Consider the following 21924-nt stretch of genomic DNA (forward strand, 5'->3'; position numbering starts at 1 on the left):
CAAAATGCAGCGTTGTGATGATTCATGTTTGTCTAATGAAGGAAAAAACTATACATGAATAAACTACAAAATAATGAAATGTGAAAACCTAAACAGTCCTATCTCTCTACATATCTATCTATCTATCTATCTATCTAATCTAATCTAATCTATCTAGTGCAAACACAGGAACAATCACCCACAAAACCCAACACCAAACAGGCTACCTAAATATGGTTCCCAATCAGAGACAACGACTAACACCTGCCTCTGATTGAGAACCATATCAGGCCAAACAAAGAAATAGACAAACCAGACACACAACATAGAATGCCCACCCAGCTCACGTCCTGACCAACACTAAAACAAGGAAAACACACACGAACGATGGTCAGAACGTGACACTCCTCCCCAACTCAAGGCTGTGCCCCTCTCCAAAAATGTAGAACTAGGAATAGATATAGTCCTTGGTTCACTTCAGACCTGTCTGCCCTTGACCAGTACAAAAACATCCTGTGGCATTCTGCATTCGCATCGAATAGCCCCAATGATATGCAACTTTTCAGGGAAGTTAGGAACAAATATACACAGGCAGAAATTTGCATCCTGTAGTACTAACTCAAAAAAGTTCTGGAACACTGTAAAGTCCATGGAGAATAAGAGCACCTCCTCCCAGCTACCCATTGCTCTGAGGCTAGGAAACACTTTCACCACCGATAAATTTCAATAAGCATTTCTCTACGGCTGGCCATGCTTTCCATATGGCTACCCCTACCCCGGTCAACTGCCTGGCACCCTCCACAGCAACCCACCAAAGCCCCCACCATTTCTCCTTTACCCAAATCCAGATAGCTGATGTTCTGAAAGAGCTGCAAAATCTGGACCCCTACAAATCAGCCGGGCTAGACAATCTGGACCCTCTTTCTAAAATGATCTGCCGAAATTGTTGCAACCCCTATTACTAGCCTGTTCAACCTCTCTTTTGTATCGTCTGAGATTCTCAAAGATTGGAAAGCTGCCGCGGTCATCCCCCTCTTCAAAGGGGGTGACACTCTAGACCCAAACTGCTACAGACCTATATCTATCCTACCCTGTCTTTCTAAGGTCTTCAAAAGCCAAGTTAACAAACAGATTACTGACCATTTCGAATCCCACCATACCTTCTCCGCTATGCAATCTGGTTTCAGAGCTGCTCATGGGTGCCCCTCAGCCACTCAAGGTTCTAAACGACATCATAACCGCCATCGATAAGAGACATTACTGTGCAGCCGTATTCATCGACCTGGCCAAGGCTTTCGACTCTGTCAATCACAACATTCTTATTGGCAGACTTGACAGCCTTGGTTTCTCAAATGATTGCCTCGCCTGGTTTACCAACTACTTCTCTGATAGAGTTCAGTTTGTCAAATCAGAGGGCCTGTTGTCCGGACCTCTGACAGTCTCTATGGGTGGCCACAGGGTTCAATTCTCGGGCCGACTCTCTTTTCTGTATACATCAACGATGTTGCTCGTGCTGCTGGTGATTTTTGATCCACCTCTATGCAGACACTTGGACACTGTTAACTAACCTCCAGACGAGCCTCAATGCCATACATCCTTCCGTGGCTTCCAACTGCTCTTAAACGCAAGTAAACTTAGAATACGTGGACAACTACAAATACCTGGGTGTCTGGTTAGACTGTAAACTCTCCTTCCAGACTCACATTAAGCATCTCCAATCCAAAATGAAATCTAGAATCGGCTTCCTATATCGCAACAAAGCATCCTTCACTCATGCTGCCAAACATACCCTCGTAAAACTGACCATCCTACCGATCCTCGACTTCGGTGATGTCATCTATAAAATAGCCCCTGACACTCTACTCAACAAACTGGATGCAGTCTATCACAGTGCCATCCGTTTTGTCACCAAAGCCCCATACACTACCCACCATTGTGACCTGTACGCTCTCGTTGGTTGGCCCTCTCTTCATACTCGTCGCCAAACCCGCTGGCTACAGGTTATCTACAAGTCTCTGCTAGGTAAAGCCCCACCTTATCTCAGCTCACTGGTCACCATAGCAGCACCCACTCGTAGCACGCGCTCCAGTAGTCCGCTTACAGATCACTGCACCTGTACATAGCCCATCTATCTACCTACCTCATCCCCATACTGGTATTTATTTATTTATTTATTTTTATTTTGCTTCTTTGCACCCCAGTATCTCTACCTGCACATTCATCTTCTGCCGATCTACCATTCCAGTGTTTAATTGCTATATTGTAATTGGCCTATTTATTTCCATAAATTACCTCATTTGCACTCACTGTATATAGACTTTTTGTTTTCTTTTGTTCTACTGTATTATTGACTGTATGTTTTGTTTATTCCATGTGTAACTCTGTGTTGTTGTATGTGTCGAATTGCTACGCTTTATCTTGGCCAGGTCGCAGTTGTAAATGAGAACTTGTTCTCAACTAGCCTACCTGGTTAAATAAAGGTGAAATAAATAAATAAAAGGCTGTCATGGTTATTGATACCAGACTGTGTGTCTTCTCCTCCCAGAGGATCCCTCCCATAAGATCCCTGAGGGTTAACAGTAACATATCCTGACATAATGTAAATGTTATACGTTACCCTCTCTCATTCAGTGACATTGTTAGGTTATAAGATTTCCACCCGTCTCCCCTACACATTCTAAAGCCATCTGACTCCTACAGATAACCAATAACTTCTGATGTAAAAACCAGTCTTGTTCACTGTTAGACACTATCCTTCTGAGTAACCATGTTCTAAGTTCAACCCAGAATCTAACACCGCCAATCGCAACACTGGCGGGTAAGTACACTGATCACGCCGGTATCTGTTGGGAAAGCTGTTTTGATTTCGTGGCTGTGGAAATCGGGTCAATCGGCCAATGTAGAAAACGCTTTGTAATTTCCTGGTTGCTATAACATTCTACACTCAATTTCAGTTTATGTGAGAAAGCACTGAATAGTGTAGGGAATCATTGTACCATCTAAATCGCTCTGAAATACATTTTCAATTACAGCTGTTCTAAGCTGGTGGACCATAACCAAAAGTAAAAGGTTCGAGAGCAAGTCTCCAGCATGTTATGGGGAAATGGGATGCCAGGAGGGGGAGACTATGAATGCAACCTTGTGCTGTTACAATTCACATAACTTCCACATAAGGGAGGAATTCAGAAAAATTCTATGTAGCACCTTTTTAAAATGTCATATCTTTGTTGTAAGCGTTTTGGCACCAAACTGTTGGCAGTTGCAAAACAAAGTCAATAGTTGGATGAGTTGTAGAGTTAATTGCCGATGTCATTGTTGACTCGATTATTTCGACTTTTCTCTTGAACCATATATCCACTAGAAACTCGTAGATCATATAGACACAGCTAGAAAGATGAAGAAACAAATGTTTTATTTGAATACAAGTTATTCAAGTAAAATGTACTTTTCTAAAAGATCAACCTTAAAAATACTGGTATATGTCGCACGTCACTACTTCACAGGAGCGCCATTTGAATGCAAACTTTTTTCTTTTTTTTAATCAAAATGTGTTTTTTGGCAGAAATGCCTTCTGGTACATGTGCCTTAAACAAACTTGTATGCCATCTGTAAATACGAATACAATGGTTAAATTATGAACATAGTTGGTTTAGCTATGGAAAAAGCCAGCAACCTTCCCGCTAGCCATGATTGGCTGAGATAATGAGTGGGCTGGACATAACAAGAGATGAGCTCGGATCGGTCTGCCATGTTGCACGCTTCTGTCTATAACCATGAAATGGTCAGTATGTGTAGGTAATCCTTTTTAATGCAGCTTTTTTGAAAGATATCATGTAGTAGAACTGAATAAGTGTTGCTCTCCACTTTCTGGAGGACCGCGTTTTGAAATCAGTGGAATTAGAGTATGATACTAAGGAGATGGAGAAAAATCTGCCGTTTTGATTGCAAATATGCAGACTGAGTCGAAAAGAACACACAGAATTCTCCAAATTACATCTTCAAACCATGGCATCCATGACAGAGCGGGAGAAACGTCCATCTATGTATACGGGTAAGAGAGTCTAGCTAGCTACATTTTCAGATATTACACATTTCTAATTTTGTCAAAGTCGTTTTCATTTCAAGCTGGCTGGCTAGATAATGTTATGTGTATGATATGTGTAGTTATTTTATTCGCGTCTCAGAGCCATTTGCATTGCTAGTTATAGCCTAATGTTAGCTAGCTAACATTGAACCTGATTGGTTAGCTACCTGCAGATTCATGTAGGGTAGTAACGTTATGAGTTGGGATTATGGTAAATTGTTTATATAGCTAGCTACATGTCTAAACAAAAGATGCCACTATGTAAGTAACTATTTCAATAGAATGTTTATGATGTCACTGCGACAACTGTCGATAGATGTAGCTGGTAAATTTGCTCTGGCTATCTACTCCGATTTCAGAGCACTCTCGTTGGAGTGTTTATGAACGCTCAACAGCTGTTGAATATGGCCGGTGTCAGTGAACGTTGGCAAAAAAAGCGTGATTAAATTGTTGCCAGCAGCACAGTTGCAGTCACCAACGCTCTGGTAAACATAAAAACAGCCTAACCAGCTCTGCTAGTGTGAGTAAAATGGTCAGAGTGAGGTGTTCTCTCATTTGTGTCTGGAAGTAGCTAGCAAGCTAGCCAACGTTAGCCAGCTAGGGTGCTTGACTGCTGTTGTTAAGTCAGAACACTCGGATTAGCCCTCCTTTTCGGCCAGAGTGTCCAGTGTGCCTTCTGAGAGCGAAATGCTCTGAATTTACGAATGGCCAATCTGACAAAGCTCTGAGTTTACGAACAGCGAGAGCACACCCGTAGAATAAACCAGCCTTTAGTATTGAAAGATTTGGTTGTTTAGGACATGAGGCTGAGGCTAAAGCTTAAAAGGGTGTGAATGATGCTGAATGGGTGTAGACAGAAGAGTAGGTACCAGGTCCAGTAGGTACCAAAACATTCAAGGGCAATTTTCTCAAAAGTGAGGTTACAATTAATTTGCAACAAAATTCATAAAAAATCCTACAATGTGATTTTCTGGATCTTTTTTTCTCATTTTGTCTGTCATAGTTGAAGTGTACCTATGATAAATTACAGACCTCTCATCTTTTTAAATGGGAGAACTTGCACAATTGGTGGCTGACTAAATACATTTTTGCCCCACTGTATATTGCTTCTCCTTGCCCCAACCTGGGCTTGAACCAGGGACCATCTGCAAACAGACAGCATTCACCCACAAAGCATCATTACCCATCGCTCCACAAAAGCCACAGGAAACAATGTTAAGGTCTCAAAGTGAGTGATCAACAATTGAAATGCCTCACAAATTGCCTTGCCAGCAGTTCACACCAAGTAGTAGGCTACTGGGAGGCAGGCAGCACTTAAAGTAGATGGCCCTAGCTAGCAAAAAGACAGTACTAGACAATGTATAGAAAAATTATACTTTTCACTCCTGGAGGAATCAGGAGTCCTCCAGCTATAGAAAGAAGCACCATTGTGGTATGACACCATCGTAAGTGAAGGAGTTTTGTCTCTCCTGATAAATATTCTGCTTCGATTATGTGATGGTGTGTGAAGGCCTGTATATTCCTGCTTGTTGTCTACATTTCTTGGCCAGGAAAGAGGATGGCCCGGAAGGGTAAGAGCCTAATTACACACACCTGAATCTAATTATCGTGGGCGGTGGCTGTTTTTACCTGGCTTTGGCCAGATTTGTTTTGTTGGTCTAGAGCAGCAAGAGCTGACATGCAGGGCCCTCCAATCCTGTAATGAACATAGAACCCAACTGGACAGGAACCTACCGGACGTTACTTTTGTTGGATACGCAGGTAAACAGCTTAGCTGTCCGGTTGCAGAGAGGAACCGGACGACCCATGTAGAAAAGCTCAAAGACGAGCTAGATTTTATTTTGGTTTAATTGTTACTCAGCGCTTTTGCGCATTCTGTTTCTTTCCCTGAATAAAAGTCCTGGGTCGTTTCCCAGGAGAAAGGTACATTATTGTCAACGCTTGTGTTACTTCACACTCGTCAGTTAATGCAAAGTTAAACAGGCTGATGCAAGTCTCTCAAAAATAGGGAAAAAAACAAAGCAATTAAGACTTTCTATTGATAAAATTGCAATATCTAAAATATAAATGTAGGTTCTTTGAGGGGTGAGGTTGTCACAAAAAGGACAGTGAAAAAATGCATAAACGTGCTTGTTTGGTGTCCTGGGGCCTGTTGCACAAAAGTAGAATTAAGACATCCGGGATAAATGACTCAGCTGAGCTCAATGAAGCCAAAACATGTGCGTCCAGGCTTAATTGGTTGCACAAAGACCAAGCCAGGATGAGCAGACACGGATTCATTAAGCCAGGTGAAACCAATCCTGGATAGGTGCGCGCTCACGGCTCACTCAAATAGACCCCGCCACAGATCACAGATTAACTGATTTACCATGGCAACTAGAGCCGCGTACTTTTCCCCGTCGGAAGCACAAATCCTCATGGAGGCATACGAGGAGGTAAAAGATATAATTAAGAAGAAAGGCATCACCGCCACAGTGATAAAGCAAAGAGAAAAAGCGTGGCAAAGTATTGCAGACCGCCTGAATGCGTAAGTAGTGCACACTTACACACTCACCGCTCCGCTGAAACATCACAATTACAATTCAAATATTTAATTCACATCTCCAAAAATGCAGTTGTACTGTAATTATGAAACGGTTAATTTTTTTTATTGAAATGCACTGCAGATATGAGTGAAATTGTGTAAAGTAACTCCATCACACTGTATAAAGCTATGATAAAAATTGATATTTTTACTGAAAACAAGACAAAAATACCAAGTAATTTTTTGCAGTGTGACTCCATTAAGTGTGTGTGTGTGTGTGTGTGTGTGTGTAGATTAAACATGAACGGGCCAAAACGGACATGGCAGCAGGTCAAAATCAAATACAAGAACATTCTGCAGAATGGTATGGTCCCTGACTAATATTTAACAAAGCACAAGCATATATTGTACCCAGAAGGTGCCTGCTCACACGTTGTCTGTACTGTTTTAGCAGTGAAAAAGAATACCCACAGACAAGGCACGGGTGGTGGGTCACCAAAGGCTGACCTTACCCCAGCAGAGGACATGGCCTTGGAGCTAAATAAAGGCAGGCCCGTCTTAGAGGGGATCCCTGGGGGGAAAGAGACGAGCATAGGTTCCTCCCAAGATGCCACCCGCTTCATTCAAGGTATGTCCTTCCATCTCTACATGGGATACAACCACATTCATATTGAATCAATTTGGACTGTCTGACTTTGGTTTACCTATTGCCTTGCAGTGTCTGGCAGCACTGTGTTCCTGTTAGAGCCACCAGCACAAGCACCAGACGATGCTGATCCAGTGAGTACTCCATCAAAGGCATACTGTAGGCCTGGCATGTCTTGTCTACTAGCTTCAATATGAATCCGATTAAATGTGATAGGGTGAAGGCCCCAGTGCAGCAGCAACAGCACATGATGGAGACGATGATGAGGAGGAAACCATCTCTCTGGATTCCAGAAGGCATGAGGTATCATGTTAAGACTGTGAAAGTACTATTTACTCTACAATGGTGAGGAGTCCTCATCAAAATCAAAAAATCTAATTTCTTTTACAGGACCCAGATGCTATACAGTGGGAAAACCAGCCTGGCAACATAGTGCGTATTAATAAAAGGACACCACATCCTGCCAAATTCCAGCTGCGCTAATTGTATTGTGTTCACAGAGCTCACAAGCTATCAGAAAGTTGTATGGCAACCACCTCCGGTGCCAAATAGAACTGGCAGACATAGACATTCAGTACAAGAAGAAAAAGATGGAAAATCTTGCACTGGAGTTCGAAATAAAAAAGAGGACAATTAGGAAACTGGACCTTGAAATAAAAAAACTTGAGAGGGAGGTGAGATATGCCTTCAATGTACACTGTATGCTAACTGTAACACAAATGTATTAATCATTATTTTTCTTTCCTCCCCCAGCTCCAAGAAGATGACACAGCTCAAAATAAAAATTAGGTATATTCTCGTAAAGTCAAGTGAGCCATGACATATGAGCTCTTATTGTGAGCACACAGGACGGTGGCATCTTTCTAAGGTTTTTTTTATTTTCCCAGCAATCAGTACAACCAAGTCATCGTTATAAGGCATCGCCCTCTTTTGCCCACCCCCCCCAGCACCAGGTGTGGCCACTAGCCTATATGAAGGCCCAAAATTGTGTGTTCCTTTCTGCTCTGACAATGGCATGCCCATTCGTGCGAGATGTGGTGGATGAAGAAGCACTTGTGCTGAGGAGAGCCTTCAGGTGAGAAAGGGTCTTCAGGGACCGGTTGGACCCACTGGCCTTCCCTGATGACCATCTATATGAAAGATACAGGTTTTCTGCAGATGGCATCAGGTATCTATGCAGACTACTGGGTCCCAGGATTAAGCACCGCACTGCACGGAGCCATGCACTGAGTGTGGAGCAAATGGTTTGTGTGGCCTTGCGCTTTTTTGCTAGTGGAGCCTTCCTGTACTCAGTGGGGGATGCAGAACAGCTGAACAAGGCCACAATTTGCCGCACAATAAGGAGTGTGTGTCTGGCTATCAAAGCATTAGCAGATGTCTTCATCTCCTTCCCTGGCCACAGAAGACTCTGTGACATCAAAGAGGAGTTCTATAGGATTGCAGGTAAGAGGATCTACAAATTACAGGACAACTGTTAACACATAGTAGGATACTCATTACTTTGTGTGACAGGTTTCCCCAATGTCATTGGTGCAGTGGACTGCACACACATAAGGATAAAAGCCCCCTCAGGTGCCCATGAGGCCGATTTTGTGAATAGGAAATCCTTTCACAGCATTAATGTTCAGGTGAACATAACTTTTTGATATTGTCCATTGACGAACACTCTGCATTGCCAGTGATGTGCATTGATTGGTGTAATATTCCTCATCTTATGATTTCAGATGGTCTGCAATGCTGACTGTGTGATCAGCAATGTTGTGGCAAAATGGCCTGGCTCAGTCCATGACTCCAGAATCTTTCGGGCCTCTGAAATCTATCAGTGCCTATCACAAGGTAAGCCACACAACCCCTATTTATAACCATCATGGCTGTGTCAAGAATATCACTGTGTTTATGAGGTAGTAATGATGAGATTTTGTGTTGACAGGTGAATTCTCTGGTGTGTTGCTGGGAGACAGGGGGTATGGCTGCCAGCCTTTTCTCCTGACACCTTTCACAGACCCCCAGGAAGCACAGCAGGCCTACAACCATGCCCATGCCAGGACCAGGGCCAGAGTTGAAATGACCTTTGGCCTCCTGAAGGCACGCTTTCACTGCCTTCACAAATTAAGGGTCAGCCCTGTTAGGGCATGTGATATTACTGTGGCTTGTGCTGTCCTTCACAATGTGGCCTGCCTGAGGAAGGAGAGGGCCCCCAGAGTGCCACCAGCCATGGACTGGGACAATCCGGCAATCTTCCCTGATGACGACAGTGGTCGGCTGCTGAGGGACCAATATGTGTTGAATTATTTTAGTTAGTATGTGTGCTTTCAATTTTGGTTAAATATGTCCTGCGGTGGCAGAGGAATTTGGGTTTTTTTGGGTTCGTTTTTTGACGAATTTGGCCTCTTATGATGTTTGTGCGGTATACTGTGTGTAATACAAGGCTGCAGGGAGGCTACTGCATCCATTCATTTGTCTGTTCAGTTGATGTGTATGGATTTGTCCTGCATTTATTTTAGTGTGCAGACATGCAGGGTGTGTTATACACATTCAAAGGTCTGTATATGTATCATTTTGTATAATATGCTTAGATTCTGTGCTTTCCATCTTGTAGAGTCACTGTGACTTCAGTTTTGAAAGGAGCTGATGGTTTACCTGCTTTGTTTTGTCCTTATTCAATAAAGGAACATAATGTTACACATTGTGTTTTTATATTCATATGGAATGTGTATTTGTTTATATGACAGAGTACTAGGGCCACACTGAAGAAAAAGGATAAAGTCATAAATTTATGAGGCTGGTTCTTTCTGCAGAAAAGCTACATATTGTTTTTACAGTTTTGATACTTATGACAATGTGATACTTAATATTCTGGCACATCAGCATGTCTTTGTTTATGAAACCATACTGAAGTACAATTTCACAAAATGCCCCACATCTGTCATTTTAACAACTGTCCTCCTTTAAAACAACTGGTTACAATATTATGACTGTTTTTTTCCCCTCTGTGGCCCTAATATTCTAGCATTTTATATATAGCCTTATAGTCTATGGGGAAACTGTAAATTATCTAATGATAGCAACATCATCTAAAAATCATTTTTTATCCAAAATCATTGAAATTAATGATCACAAACGTTTAAATAACAGTGGGTCTAGTTATATGTGATAACAATGTATAGTGAGCAGTGAAATAACTATTGGTTTCCATTTGTGGTGACTGCTGACTGACATTAGGGATGAGATTAAATAGATCCTGGAATTTAGCCTGGTCTGGAGCAGGCTAGCTCCACAGAATAAATCTCCATGGTAATTTATACCATAACATATCCTCCTGCCCCCTATCCATCTTTAGTGCAACCGGATTACGGATCAATTGAGCCAGGATCACCAAGATATCCTGGCTTAATCCCTTATCCTAGTTTTGTGCAACAGGCCCCTGGTGAATGTGGTTTAACTTTTACTGTCAGGCAACATGGGTTCTAAGCCATGGGAGTCAAAGCCTGGGTTGTTTAGGGGATTGGTTTTGTCAGGTAAACCGAGTCAGTATTGACCATGGATTTGGAATGCGAGGTCACATGTCCAATCATTCTTATTTGGTGTTGGTCTCATGATTATCTCCCTGTGTTACGACGAAGTTGCATACAGTACTGTACCTATTATTTTTGAAAAACCTAACCTACAACTAAACACAGTAAGAATTTGTGTATATAGCAGGAAGAAGTGGGTGATGAGGTGCAGCGATGCCAGGGCGTTGGAGGTTGCTAGTGTTAGGGTTCGTTCCTGTTCCTTGTCAATCATTGGCTCATTGGTGAAATTAGCATTATGACTATCTTTAATTAAATCATTCAAAAACCTTTTAATGCAATTGCAGACAGAAGTTGACAATCAGGAACATAGCGCGCATGTTTCTGAGTAAGTTCTGCATCAAAGAAAAGGTCCCAAGTTATTTTATCAAACCTGAAGTCCAGCCCTCGTGATGTCACTGCCTACGTCATTATCTTTTACTCATGAGACCAAAACCATGCCCACACAGATATAAAGACAAGGCTTTTAGTGTGTTATCTAAAAGCTTAGCAGTAAAGGTTGATTTATAGTGGAATGTCTGACTAGTCTTATCTCCTACACTCCCCTGCAGAGTTCTGTCTGTCACACCTCTGCATTAAAAAGAGGGGTCTCTTTATAAGAGGCAGAGAGAAAGAGAGAGAACTAGAAAACAACTGTGGAACAATATTAAAACCATGTATATATATATTGTTAATCTACTCTAGGACCCTATAAATGTAAAGAGGGCGGGGTCTTAAACCCTCCCCTTATATTAATACAACATAAGCATAATCAATTATTCTAATACATCAATCATTTGGTACAGCCTCAATCATGACCCCTAGATGAACTTCTAACTCTAGGTGTCCAGGGCAGTCTCAGCTGAGCCCTCTGAGAAGGGACCACGGCGCTGCTGTCCACCTCGGTTTCAGCCAATCTGCCATTGGTTTCAGCCAATGGCGGAATCTGCTGCATTGGTGGCATGGGGTCCATCTCTGCATTGAAGGCTGGGTTCAGGATTCCAGCTAGACCAGGAAAGAGATTTCAATGAATTGAAAGATCTCTAAGAGGTGAGCTTATTGTTTAGTGACTGAAGTGTTTGGGTCTGACTGACATGTTTAACTTGGTTTACTTCAGTAGTTTTGAGTTGATGTTAAGACTTACCACCTCTACAGGCTCTCATGGGGAATGAACTGTCAGCAGCCTTGCAACTAGAGGTACTGTCTCCCTCAGAAAACTCAAAATCTGAAGGCAGAGAGAAACAGCCAACCAGAAAACACTTAAGTTATGTTTATTTATGCAGAGGTATCTAAACCTGAATGGCAGAAAGCAAATGTAATCAGCCTCGTTTTTTCCCCCCTGGTAGGTCTTGAATTGTGGTGGCATTTGCATCCCTCGCCCTTGCAACCATAGAAGTTTAAAATTATGAATATATAGTTACATCATACACTTGTTTATATTGAACTGTTCATCAATAATAAAACACAATATTTTACAGTATGTTAGAAGTACTTAGGGTAAGCAAATTGGCTGGACCCAGTACAGTTGTAGTGACATGTTTTGGGGATTTAGAGATCTATCTTGAATGCTAAGTAAACAAAATTATTGAATACATTGTATAGGTCAATAAAAACCAAGGCTATTAAAATATATAGATTTTTTTTTACAAATATGATACTGTATGTGTCAGTAAGTTTTGTCGGTGTTACCGCCTTGGAAATGACTCCAAAGACATAGAAGGACCATGAGCATTCCCTCCAGTTAAACTTAGGAGGGGTTTATATTGAAAAGAAAAGTACTAGCTAATCATACCCATTTAGTATGTTAGAAAATTGAGAATTGCATTGATAATTTGGTGTCTAAATTTAACCGGTGTGAAATGGTTAGCTAGATAACAGTGCACGCTAGAGGCATTTCAATTGTTGACCACTCGCTTTGAGACCTTCAAATAGCTGTTTCCCTTTTTTCTGCAAGGGCCGTGGCTTTTGTGGAGCGATAGGTAACGATGATTTGTGGGGGACTGCTGTCTATGTTTGCAGATGATCCCTGGTTCAAGCCCAGGTTGGGGCAAATAAGAGGGACGGTAGCAATACTATTATATTGGTGCCGTGACCCGGGTGAGTTTAACTGGTGTGTGCTAGTAGCATTTAAATATGTGACTGTTGTCGATGTGTGCAAAGAGTCCCTGGTTCGAGGCAGGGAGAGGGAAGGAAGCAATACTTCTACATAAATATAAAGTGTCATTGGTGTTACTCAATTTAAAATAAGGGAAATTACATTATGAGCAAAATTATTAATCATTGCGCTTTAGTAAATCATGGCCTCCATTAAAGAAAACCCTCAATTAACAAAAATGTGTTGTTGGTGTTACAACTCTCTGGTGGCACAATGTTATCATAATGGTAGTAAATAAAGTCATTAAGCTGCCATATTACAGTGCCTTCAGAAAGTATTCACACACCTTGACTTTTTCCACATTTTGTTACACACAATAACTCATGTCAAAGTGGAATTATGTTTTTCAATTTTTTTACAAATTAATTTAAAATGAAAAGCTTAAATGTCTTGAGTCAATAAGTATTCATCCCCGTTGTTACGGCAAGCCTAAATAAGTTCAGGAGTAAAACATTTGCTTAACAAGTCACACATGTTGCATGTACTCACTCTGTGAGCAATAATAGTGTTTAACCTGATTTTTGAATAACTACCTCATCTCTGTACCCTACACATACAATTATCTTTAAGGTCCCTCAGTTGAACACTGAATTTCAAATAGGTACAACCACAAAGAGCAGGGAGGTTTTCCAATGCCTCGCGAAGAAGGACACCTATTGGTAGATGGGTAAAAATAAAGTCTGAATGTCACTTTGAGCATGTGAAGTTATTAATTACACTTTGGATTGTGCATCAATACACCCAGTCACTACAAAGATACAGGCGTCCTTCCTAACTCAGTTGGTATAGAGGAAGGAAACCACTCAGGGATTTCACCATGAGGCCAATTGTGACTTTAAAACAGTTAGAGTCTAATGGCTGTGATGGAGGAGGAAGACTGTACGGAATAAAATGAATCCAAAACATGCATAATGTTTGCAACAAGGCACTAAAGTAATACTGCAAAAAAATATGGCAAAGCAATGAACTTATTGTCCTGAATACAAAGTGTTTGTTTTTTAAACTTATATTAGCAAAAAATATTCAATTTTATTTGAAAAGGCAAGCCAGACAAAATTAAAGAGGCCTATTTATATAATGAATATGAATTTGGAGGGGAAGAAATTATTAAATATTAAAGCATTACACTTCTCACCAAAAGCTTCAAGAAATATTTTTTTAACTAAATAAACTAAAGTAAAAAAAACAAGGTTATATACATGGGGTATGGTACTGAGTCAACGTGCGGGGGTACAGGTTAGTCGAGGTAATCTCTACATGTAGGTAGGGGTAAAGTGACCATGCATAGATAATAAACAGCGAGTAACAGTAGTGTAAAAATAAGATTGGGTGGGGGGGTGTCAATGTAAATAGTCTGGGTGGCCATTTGATTAATTGTTCAGTAGTCTTATGGCTTGGGGATAGAAGCTGCCTCAGTTTGTATGATGACAATTTGCATATACTCCAGAATGTTATGAAGAGTGATCAGATGAATTGCAATTAATTGCAAAGTCCCTCTTTGCCATGAAAATGAACTGAATTCCCAAAAACATTTCCACTGCATTTCAGCCCTGCCACAAAAGGACCAGCTGACATGTCAGTGATTCTCTCGTTAACACAGGTGTGAGTGTTGACGAGGACAAGGCTGGAGATCACTCTGGCATGCTGATTGAGTTCGAATAACAGACTGGAAGCTTCAAAGGGAGGGTGGTGGTCGGAATCATTGTTCTTCCTCTGTCAACCGTGGCTCGGGGAACAAAACATCAATATTTTGGCCAGGAAACTCCCCAGACCTTAATCCCATTGAGAACTTGTGGTCAATCCTCAAGAGGCGGGTGGACAAATAAAACCCCACAAATTCTGACAAACTCCAAGCATTGATTATGGAAGAATGGGCTCAGTCAGGATCAGTCAGGATGTGGCCCAGAAGTTAATTGACAGCATGCCAGGGCAGATTGCAGAGGTCTTGAAAAAGACGGGTCAACACTACAAATATTGACTCTGCATCAACTTCACGTAACTGTCAATAAAAGCCTTTGGCACTTTTGAAATGCTTGTAATTATACTTCAGTATTCCATAGTAACATCTGACAAAAATATCTAAAGATACTGAAGCAGCAGACTTTGTGAAAATTAATATATTTGTGTCATTCTCAAAACTTTTGGCCATGACTGTAGACTTGGCGCTTGGTTACCACTTGCCGTGTGGTAGTAGAGAGAACAGTCTATGACTTGGGTGACTGGAGTCTTTGACAATTTTTGGGGCGTTCCTCTGACACTGCCTAATACCTACAGTTGAAGTCGAAAGTTTACATACACTAGTTTGGATGTCATTTAAAACTAGTTTTTCAACCACTTAACAAATTTCTTGTTAACAAACTATCGTTTTGGCAAGTCGGTTAGGACATTTACTTTGTGCATGACACAAGGAATTTTTCCAACAATTGTTTGCAGACAGATTATTTAATTTATACTTTACTGTGTCACAATTCCAGTGGGTCAATATTACATACACTAAGTTAACTGTGCCTTTAAGCAGCTTGGAAGATTCCAGAAAATTATGTCATGGCTGTAGAAGCTTCTGATAGGCTAATTGACATAATTTGAGTCAATTGGAGGTGTACCTGTGGATATTTTTCAAGGCCTACCTTCAAACTCAGTGCCTCTTTGCTTGACATCATGGGAAAATCTAAAGAAATCAGCCAAGACCTCAGAAAAGGAATTGGAGACCTCCACAAGTCTGATTCATCCTTGGGAGCAATTTCCAAATGCCTGAAGGTACCATGTTCATCTGTACAAATAAAAGTATGCAAGTATAAACACCAAGAGACCACACAGCCGTCATTCCACTCAGGATGGAGACACTTTCAGTCTCCTAGAAATGAACGCACTTTGGTGCGACAACTGCAAATCAATCCCAGAACAACAGCAAAGGACCTTGTGAAGATACTGGAGGAAACGGGTACAAAAGTATCTATATCCACAGTAAAATATCGATATAACCTGAAAGGCCGCTCAGCAAGGAAGAAGCCACTGCTCCAAAACCGCCATAAAAACGGTTTGCAACTGCACAAAAATCATACTTTTGGAGAAATGTCCTCTGGTCTGATGAAACAAAAATAGAACTGTTTGGCCATAATGACCATCGTTATGTTTGGAGTCTGGCAGCACCATGTTGTGGGGGTGCTTTGCTGCACTTCACAAAATAGATGACATCATGAGGTAGGACAATTATGTAGATATATTGAAGCAACATCTCAAGACATCAGTCAGGAAGTTAAAGTCAAGGTATTGATGTGGCCATCACAAAGCGCTGACCTCCATTCTAGAAAATTTGTGGCCAGAACTGAAAAGGCGTGTGCAAATAAGGAGGCCTACAAACCTGACTCAGTTACACCATCTCTGTCAAGAAGAATGGGCCGAAAATTCACCCAACTTATTGTGGGAAGCTTGTGGAAGGCTACCCGAAACGTTTGACCCAAGTTAAACAATTTAAAGGCAATTCTACCAAATACTAATTGAGTGTATGTAAACTTCTGACCCACTGGGAATGATATAAAACCTGAAATAAATAATTCTCTCTACTATTATTCTGACATTTCACATTCTTAAAATAAAGTGGTGATCCTAACTGACCTAAGACAGGGAATGTTTACTAGGATTAAATGTCAGGAATAGTTTAAAACTGAGTTTAAATGTACTTGACTAAGGTGTATGTAAACATCCAACTTCAACTGTAGGTCCTGTATGGCAGGAAGCTTGGCCCCAGTGATGTACTGGGCCTCATGCACTACCCTCTCTAGCGCCTTACGGTCGGATACCAAGCAGTTGCCATTCCAGGCAGTGATGCAACCGTTCAGGTTTCTCTCGACCGGTGCAGCTGTATAACTTGTTGAGGATCTGAGGACCCATGCCAACTCTTTTCAGTCTCCTGAGGGGGAAAAGGTGTTGTTGTGCCCTCTTCACGACTGTCTTGGTGTGTTTGGACCATGATAGTTTGTTGGTGATTTGGACACCAAGGAACTTGAAGCTCTCAACCTGATCCACTACAGCCCTGTTGATGTGAATGGGAGCGTGTTCAGCCCTCCTTTTCCTCTAGTCCACGATCAGCTTCTTTGTCTTGCTCACGTTGATGGAGAAATTGTTGTCCCGGCACTGCTTGGCCACCCAGTTGTGGGTGAACAGGGAGTACAGGAGGGGACTAAGCATGCACCCCTGACAGGCCACAGTGTTGAGGATCAGTGAGTCAGATGTGTTGTTGTCAGGAAGTCCAGGATCCAGTTACAGAGGCGGGTGTTTTGTCCCAGGGTCCTTAGCTTAGTGAGTACTATGGTGTTGAATGCTGAGCTATCGGCAATGAACATAGGTGATCCTTTTGTCCAGGTGGGAAAGGGCAGTGTGGAGTGTGATTGAAATTGCATCATCTGTGGATCTGTTGGGGCGGTATGTGAATTGGAGCGGGTCTAGTGTTTCCGGGATGATGGTGTTGTGAGCCATGACCAGCCAACATGTAGATATTACAGACTCGGTCAGGGAGAGGTTGAAAATGTCAGTGAAGACACTTGGCAGTAATAAAACAAAATGTGGAACAAGTTAAGGGCTATGAATACTTTCTGAGGGCACTGTAGGTGATTTTGAATAGGTACCCCAAGAAAATCTAGGAAAACACACCACCATAATTCAAGAACACCCCTTCCCCCAAGCCTCTTATATAATACAAAAGAGAAGTGAAAAGAAAAAAGCAGAGAAGTACCTTCATCCCCATAAGCATGGCTTTTACTGTTATCCGTGGATTTTCCATGTGGCATCTAAAAATGAAATACACAACATACTGTACATATTATCACATTGCCTCCAAGAGGTTATGAAGACAAGGGGGAAGGAGAATAAGTGTGGTCATCCCTGACCTTTTGTGGCTGGTCTTTCTTTAGATGATTGGTTATCTTCTTGGGTGGAGTGACACCTGTTTTGGCTGACTTGAAGGACTCTAGACGGCTCTTCATGGTTCTCTGGAAGATCTCTTGCACCTCATTCTTGTCCTTGTTGACTTCGAGGTGCTTCCGACTGCACCTGTGTCTGTGCTGTTGGGTAAAGGAATGAGAGGAAGAGGGTAAAAAACAGATTGCTTTTTAGAGCACCTGAGAATTTTTTTTTTTTGGGGTGTCTAATTGTCTTCGACTAAGCAATACCTGTTTCTTGCCTCTGTACAAGTGCTGCTGCAGTAGATGGTGTGCATTAAAGTCCTCTGACTCCCTCATCTTCAGGTCCTGCTCATGCATGTCCAGGCAGACAGAGGGCACACTGTTCCATCTAGAAGGGAAGAAACATAAACGTTCACTGTTGGTAATTTGCAGGCCACTGGACGGCAGTCTCTGAAAACCTATTTGAGCACGGTTTCCCAAAAGCATCTTAAGGCTAAGTTCATCGTTAGAACCCTCGTAGGAGCACCATTAAATCTCTGAGCTGTTTTCCAAAACCATCGTTATTAATGTTGCACTTGGCAGGTAGCCTAGTGGTTAAGAGTATTGGGCCAGTAACCGAAAGGTCACTGTTTCGAAACCCCAAGCCAACTGGGTGAAAAATCGGTCGATGTGCCCTTGAGCAAGGCACTTAACCCTAATTGCTCCTGTACGTCGCTCTGGATAAGAGCATCTGCTAAATGACCAAAAAATGTAAATGCTTGTTATTTACTGACTGCCTCGTGGAACAATTTAGTGCGCTGTTAAATGTGCTGTTTCCATACCACGCCACTTTATACACAGATGATCTCCGCTATTGAATCAAGACGTTTATCTGTCTCTCTGTGACGGCAATAACTTCACAACGAAGTTGAATACAAATGCAAAGTTGCCAATGTTGTTGCAATTGTTACAAACAAGTGAAGGATGAAAAGACTCTTCAAATGGAAACCGAGATGAATGCATTAAAATATAAATAGCCTACAATATAGGCTACATAGGCCTGTAATTCAATATTGAAACAAATTGTTCATTCAACTGAGTTCTATTTATTTTGCTAAAATAGGTTTATAATTTTAGCCTCAATATATTCCATGCACAATTATGTGCCAAGTCTTAATTTAGTGCATTATATTAGTGTAAGCATTAGAATAAGCCACCTCAATAATTGCAGCCATAGATGATATCTTTCTAGGAGCTGATCCCGTCATCAATATTGTGGAATAATTATAATGTTACGGTATGATTTGACTGGATAAAGCTGATCCGAGCGCAGCACTGCCTTTCTTTCGATCCTTTCAGTATTGACACATGCCTCAACGACACAATTTAACGAAGGTTTTCTCTGCGTGGTGTTTTGGTTCATGTATGTTATATCATCGGCCGTTGTAGGAAAGACGCTTCTTTAAAACACTTTAAAACACTCATAAGCCTAAGTTCCATTGCTAATGGGAAACCGGGCCCTGACCTACATATTGTACAAAGTCAAAAACTTTGTAGAGTCAGGCCCAATTCCAAATCAACACCTAAACCCTAAGCATTTGTGGAAATCTGAATTGATTCGACAGGTGTAAGCACAGGTAGGTAAGCAATATTCAGGTAGGTAAGCAATGTTGTAATTCCTCCACCTTGCCCTCTGTTAGGCTAGGTGTAAGTTGTAGACAGTGGCAGGCACCTAGCGGCTGGTGTAAGACGAGGTGAGATCTGAGAATAAGTTAGCGAGACAGAACTCTTGACTAGCGAACTTGTGGTTCTGCCGCGGCTGACAAGGGAGGGTGCACACTCCTTGTCCATACCCGTGGGCAGTGATGATAAACAATCTAACTAAATTGGTAAATGTGTCCAGTAGAGGTCGGGGTTTGAAAGCAACTTGGCATCGAAGAAAGCACTGGCAAAATCTGTGGGATCTCGCATTTTTGCAAAATCCGGTTTAAAAAAGCATGTGATCAAACAAAACTTCAGACGTCATTGATCACCTGGTAACGTTACTTTGAAACTATCTGCGACTATACCATCGATGAGCAACATAGTAAAAAAAAAAATACATTTACAAAAGTGGCTCCATTGCATGATTTAGGATGTTATTAAACTCGTCAATTAAAAGTTAGAAATTCAATGTAGCCAGTGTTTCAAAGAATATGTATAAAAAATATATGTAAATACAGGGAATTTATCCTGTGTCTCCACAAGATGTGAAACTCACCACAGCTCTACAGGCTGACCCACCTGTCAGGTAAGATGTAGGGGAGAATATCTAGACTGTCTATAACAACCCATGTCGTGTCCAGCAGAGGTACATTTTTGGGAAGTCACAGCGGGATCAAGTAAAGCTTTGTACGTTGAAAAGGTCACATGACCTTATCAACTTTGCTTTGGGTTTGAATTAAACTTTTAAGTCACTTTTAAATATAAAAAAAAAACGTTGGATCAATCATTTGATAATTACCAATAACAACTACTAGAGCTGTTTAATTTACAATCAATGTTTGAGAAATAAAAAAACTTAAGATTCGATACTAGTGTGCTACGATTTCAAGATAGATTCCTCTGCCATGTGGTTCTACACCCTCTAGATTAAAACAAAGAGGTTCCAGCAGAGGTCGGTGCGCTCGGTTACTCGTTCAACACCTGTCAGATGGTAATGTGACATCTGAGGTGTCAAACGTCTTCACGTGGTATTGTTACTTTGATACAAGCATTGGCAAGTTGTGTCAAATCAGTAGTGATTTGAAAATTGCATTGGAGTGCCAGAGCTCAATCATCCCATCACTACCCGTGGGCTTTTGTTGTGGCAGTTCATCTTACGTTTGGTAAGCTAACTTTTTGTTTCTTGTTCTGTAAATGTTTTACTGCTTGCTAAAGTAAAACACAGCCATGTAAAACAATGGTTTGTGTTGCAGTGCTGTCTTCTATGCTGTTTATGGGAGAAGCCGTTTGGAAGCTGGGTTGTTAGTGTAGAGGAGATTCGAATTAACACATCCACTCCAGACATAAACCAAAATGAGAATACACAAGGACCTCTATTCAGTGGCCAGAGAACAAAGGAAGAGGGGGACCACCCACAGAAATCTCCCAGCAAGAGTCGTCCTTCCCCTCTTTTGCTCATCTCACACCTGTAGTCTACATCAAAGCTTCTCCTATCAGCAACAATCGTGGCAGGTTTGATCCAAAGTGCCAGAGAGCGAATCAGCTGGGACACGATGAAGATTAAAAATGACTGTGGATAAGTACTGGACTTCTGAAATACTTTGTTTGGAGAGTTCTCTGAAGACCATTCGTTCCAGACAGTATATACACATTCATCTTAAAATAGCTAGGTGGGACACAGGCCTCTGTCCAATAAGCCCTGCCTTGATTCGTTCTGAAATATCAAGAATAACGGTTTGAATTTAGTCCCTCTAATCCCCATTACCTGTTTGTGACTGATTCTGTAGCCTGTATTAGTACATCATTTTGCCCTTACAATCTCCATGATTCATTCCTCCTGTATATCCATTACTTCACCTTGGTTATTACTAAATAAGTCTTCTTTGTTTTTGTATGATATTTACTGTCTCCAAGAATGCATTGCCTTGTCATTTTGAGAACTGTAGATGTAATTGTAACTATTTTATAGTTTCTTGCTGAATAATACCATTTAATAATTTCATGGTAATAAGTGTACACACTCCCTTACATTACTGTATGAGCTGAGACACAGATATACATACAGTGCATTCGGAACGTATTCAGAACACTTGACTTTTTCCACATTTTGTTACGTTACAGCTTTATTCTTAAATTATTTTTTTCCCCTCATCAATCTAAACAAAATACCTCAGAATGACAATGATGCTGCTACCAATGATGCTGCCACCACCATGCTTCACTGTAGGGATGGTGCCAGGTTTCTTCCAGATGTGACGCTTGGCATTCAAGCCAAAGAGTTCAATCTTGGCTTCATCAGACCAGAGAATCTTGTTTCTCATTTGAGTCCTTTGGGTTCCTTTTGGCAAACTCCAAATGGGCTGTCATGTGCCTTTTACTGAGGAGTGGCTTCTATCTGGCC

The 21924-nt window shown here is 41.4% G+C and overlaps 1 protein-coding gene and 1 long non-coding RNA gene across 2 annotated transcripts in view; one reads left to right on the forward strand and one right to left on the reverse strand.

Annotated features, from left to right (window-relative positions):
* The first annotated feature begins 7654 nt into the window (after positions 1-7654).
* LOC149975515 (uncharacterized) lies at positions 7655-9915 on the forward strand. The gene is made up of 2 exons (XR_016488482.1): positions 7655-9069; positions 9164-9915. It is a non-coding gene; the product is annotated as an uncharacterized LOC149975515 (long non-coding RNA).
* Positions 9916-11444: 1529 nt separating this feature from the next.
* Positions 11445-21924, reverse strand: part of LOC110496081 (sodium/hydrogen exchanger 3-like) — a 53161-nt gene continuing 42681 nt past the window's right edge. The window contains exons 12-16 of the mRNA XM_036951039.2: positions 18108-18228; positions 17826-17999; positions 17672-17726; positions 11929-12009; positions 11445-11789 (exon numbers count right to left, since the gene is read on the reverse strand). Of these exons, the coding sequence (XP_036806934.2) occupies positions 11593-11789; positions 11929-12009; positions 17672-17726; positions 17826-17999; positions 18108-18228 (628 nt within the window). The 3' untranslated portion in view covers positions 11445-11592. The remainder of the gene's footprint in view (positions 11790-11928; positions 12010-17671; positions 17727-17825; positions 18000-18107; positions 18229-21924) is intronic.

This window comes from Oncorhynchus mykiss, chromosome 18 (genome assembly GCF_057628025.1).
Source record: "Oncorhynchus mykiss isolate SJ-2025 chromosome 18, ASM5762802v1, whole genome shotgun sequence".
Lineage (NCBI taxonomy): Eukaryota > Metazoa > Chordata > Actinopteri > Salmoniformes > Salmonidae > Oncorhynchus > Oncorhynchus mykiss.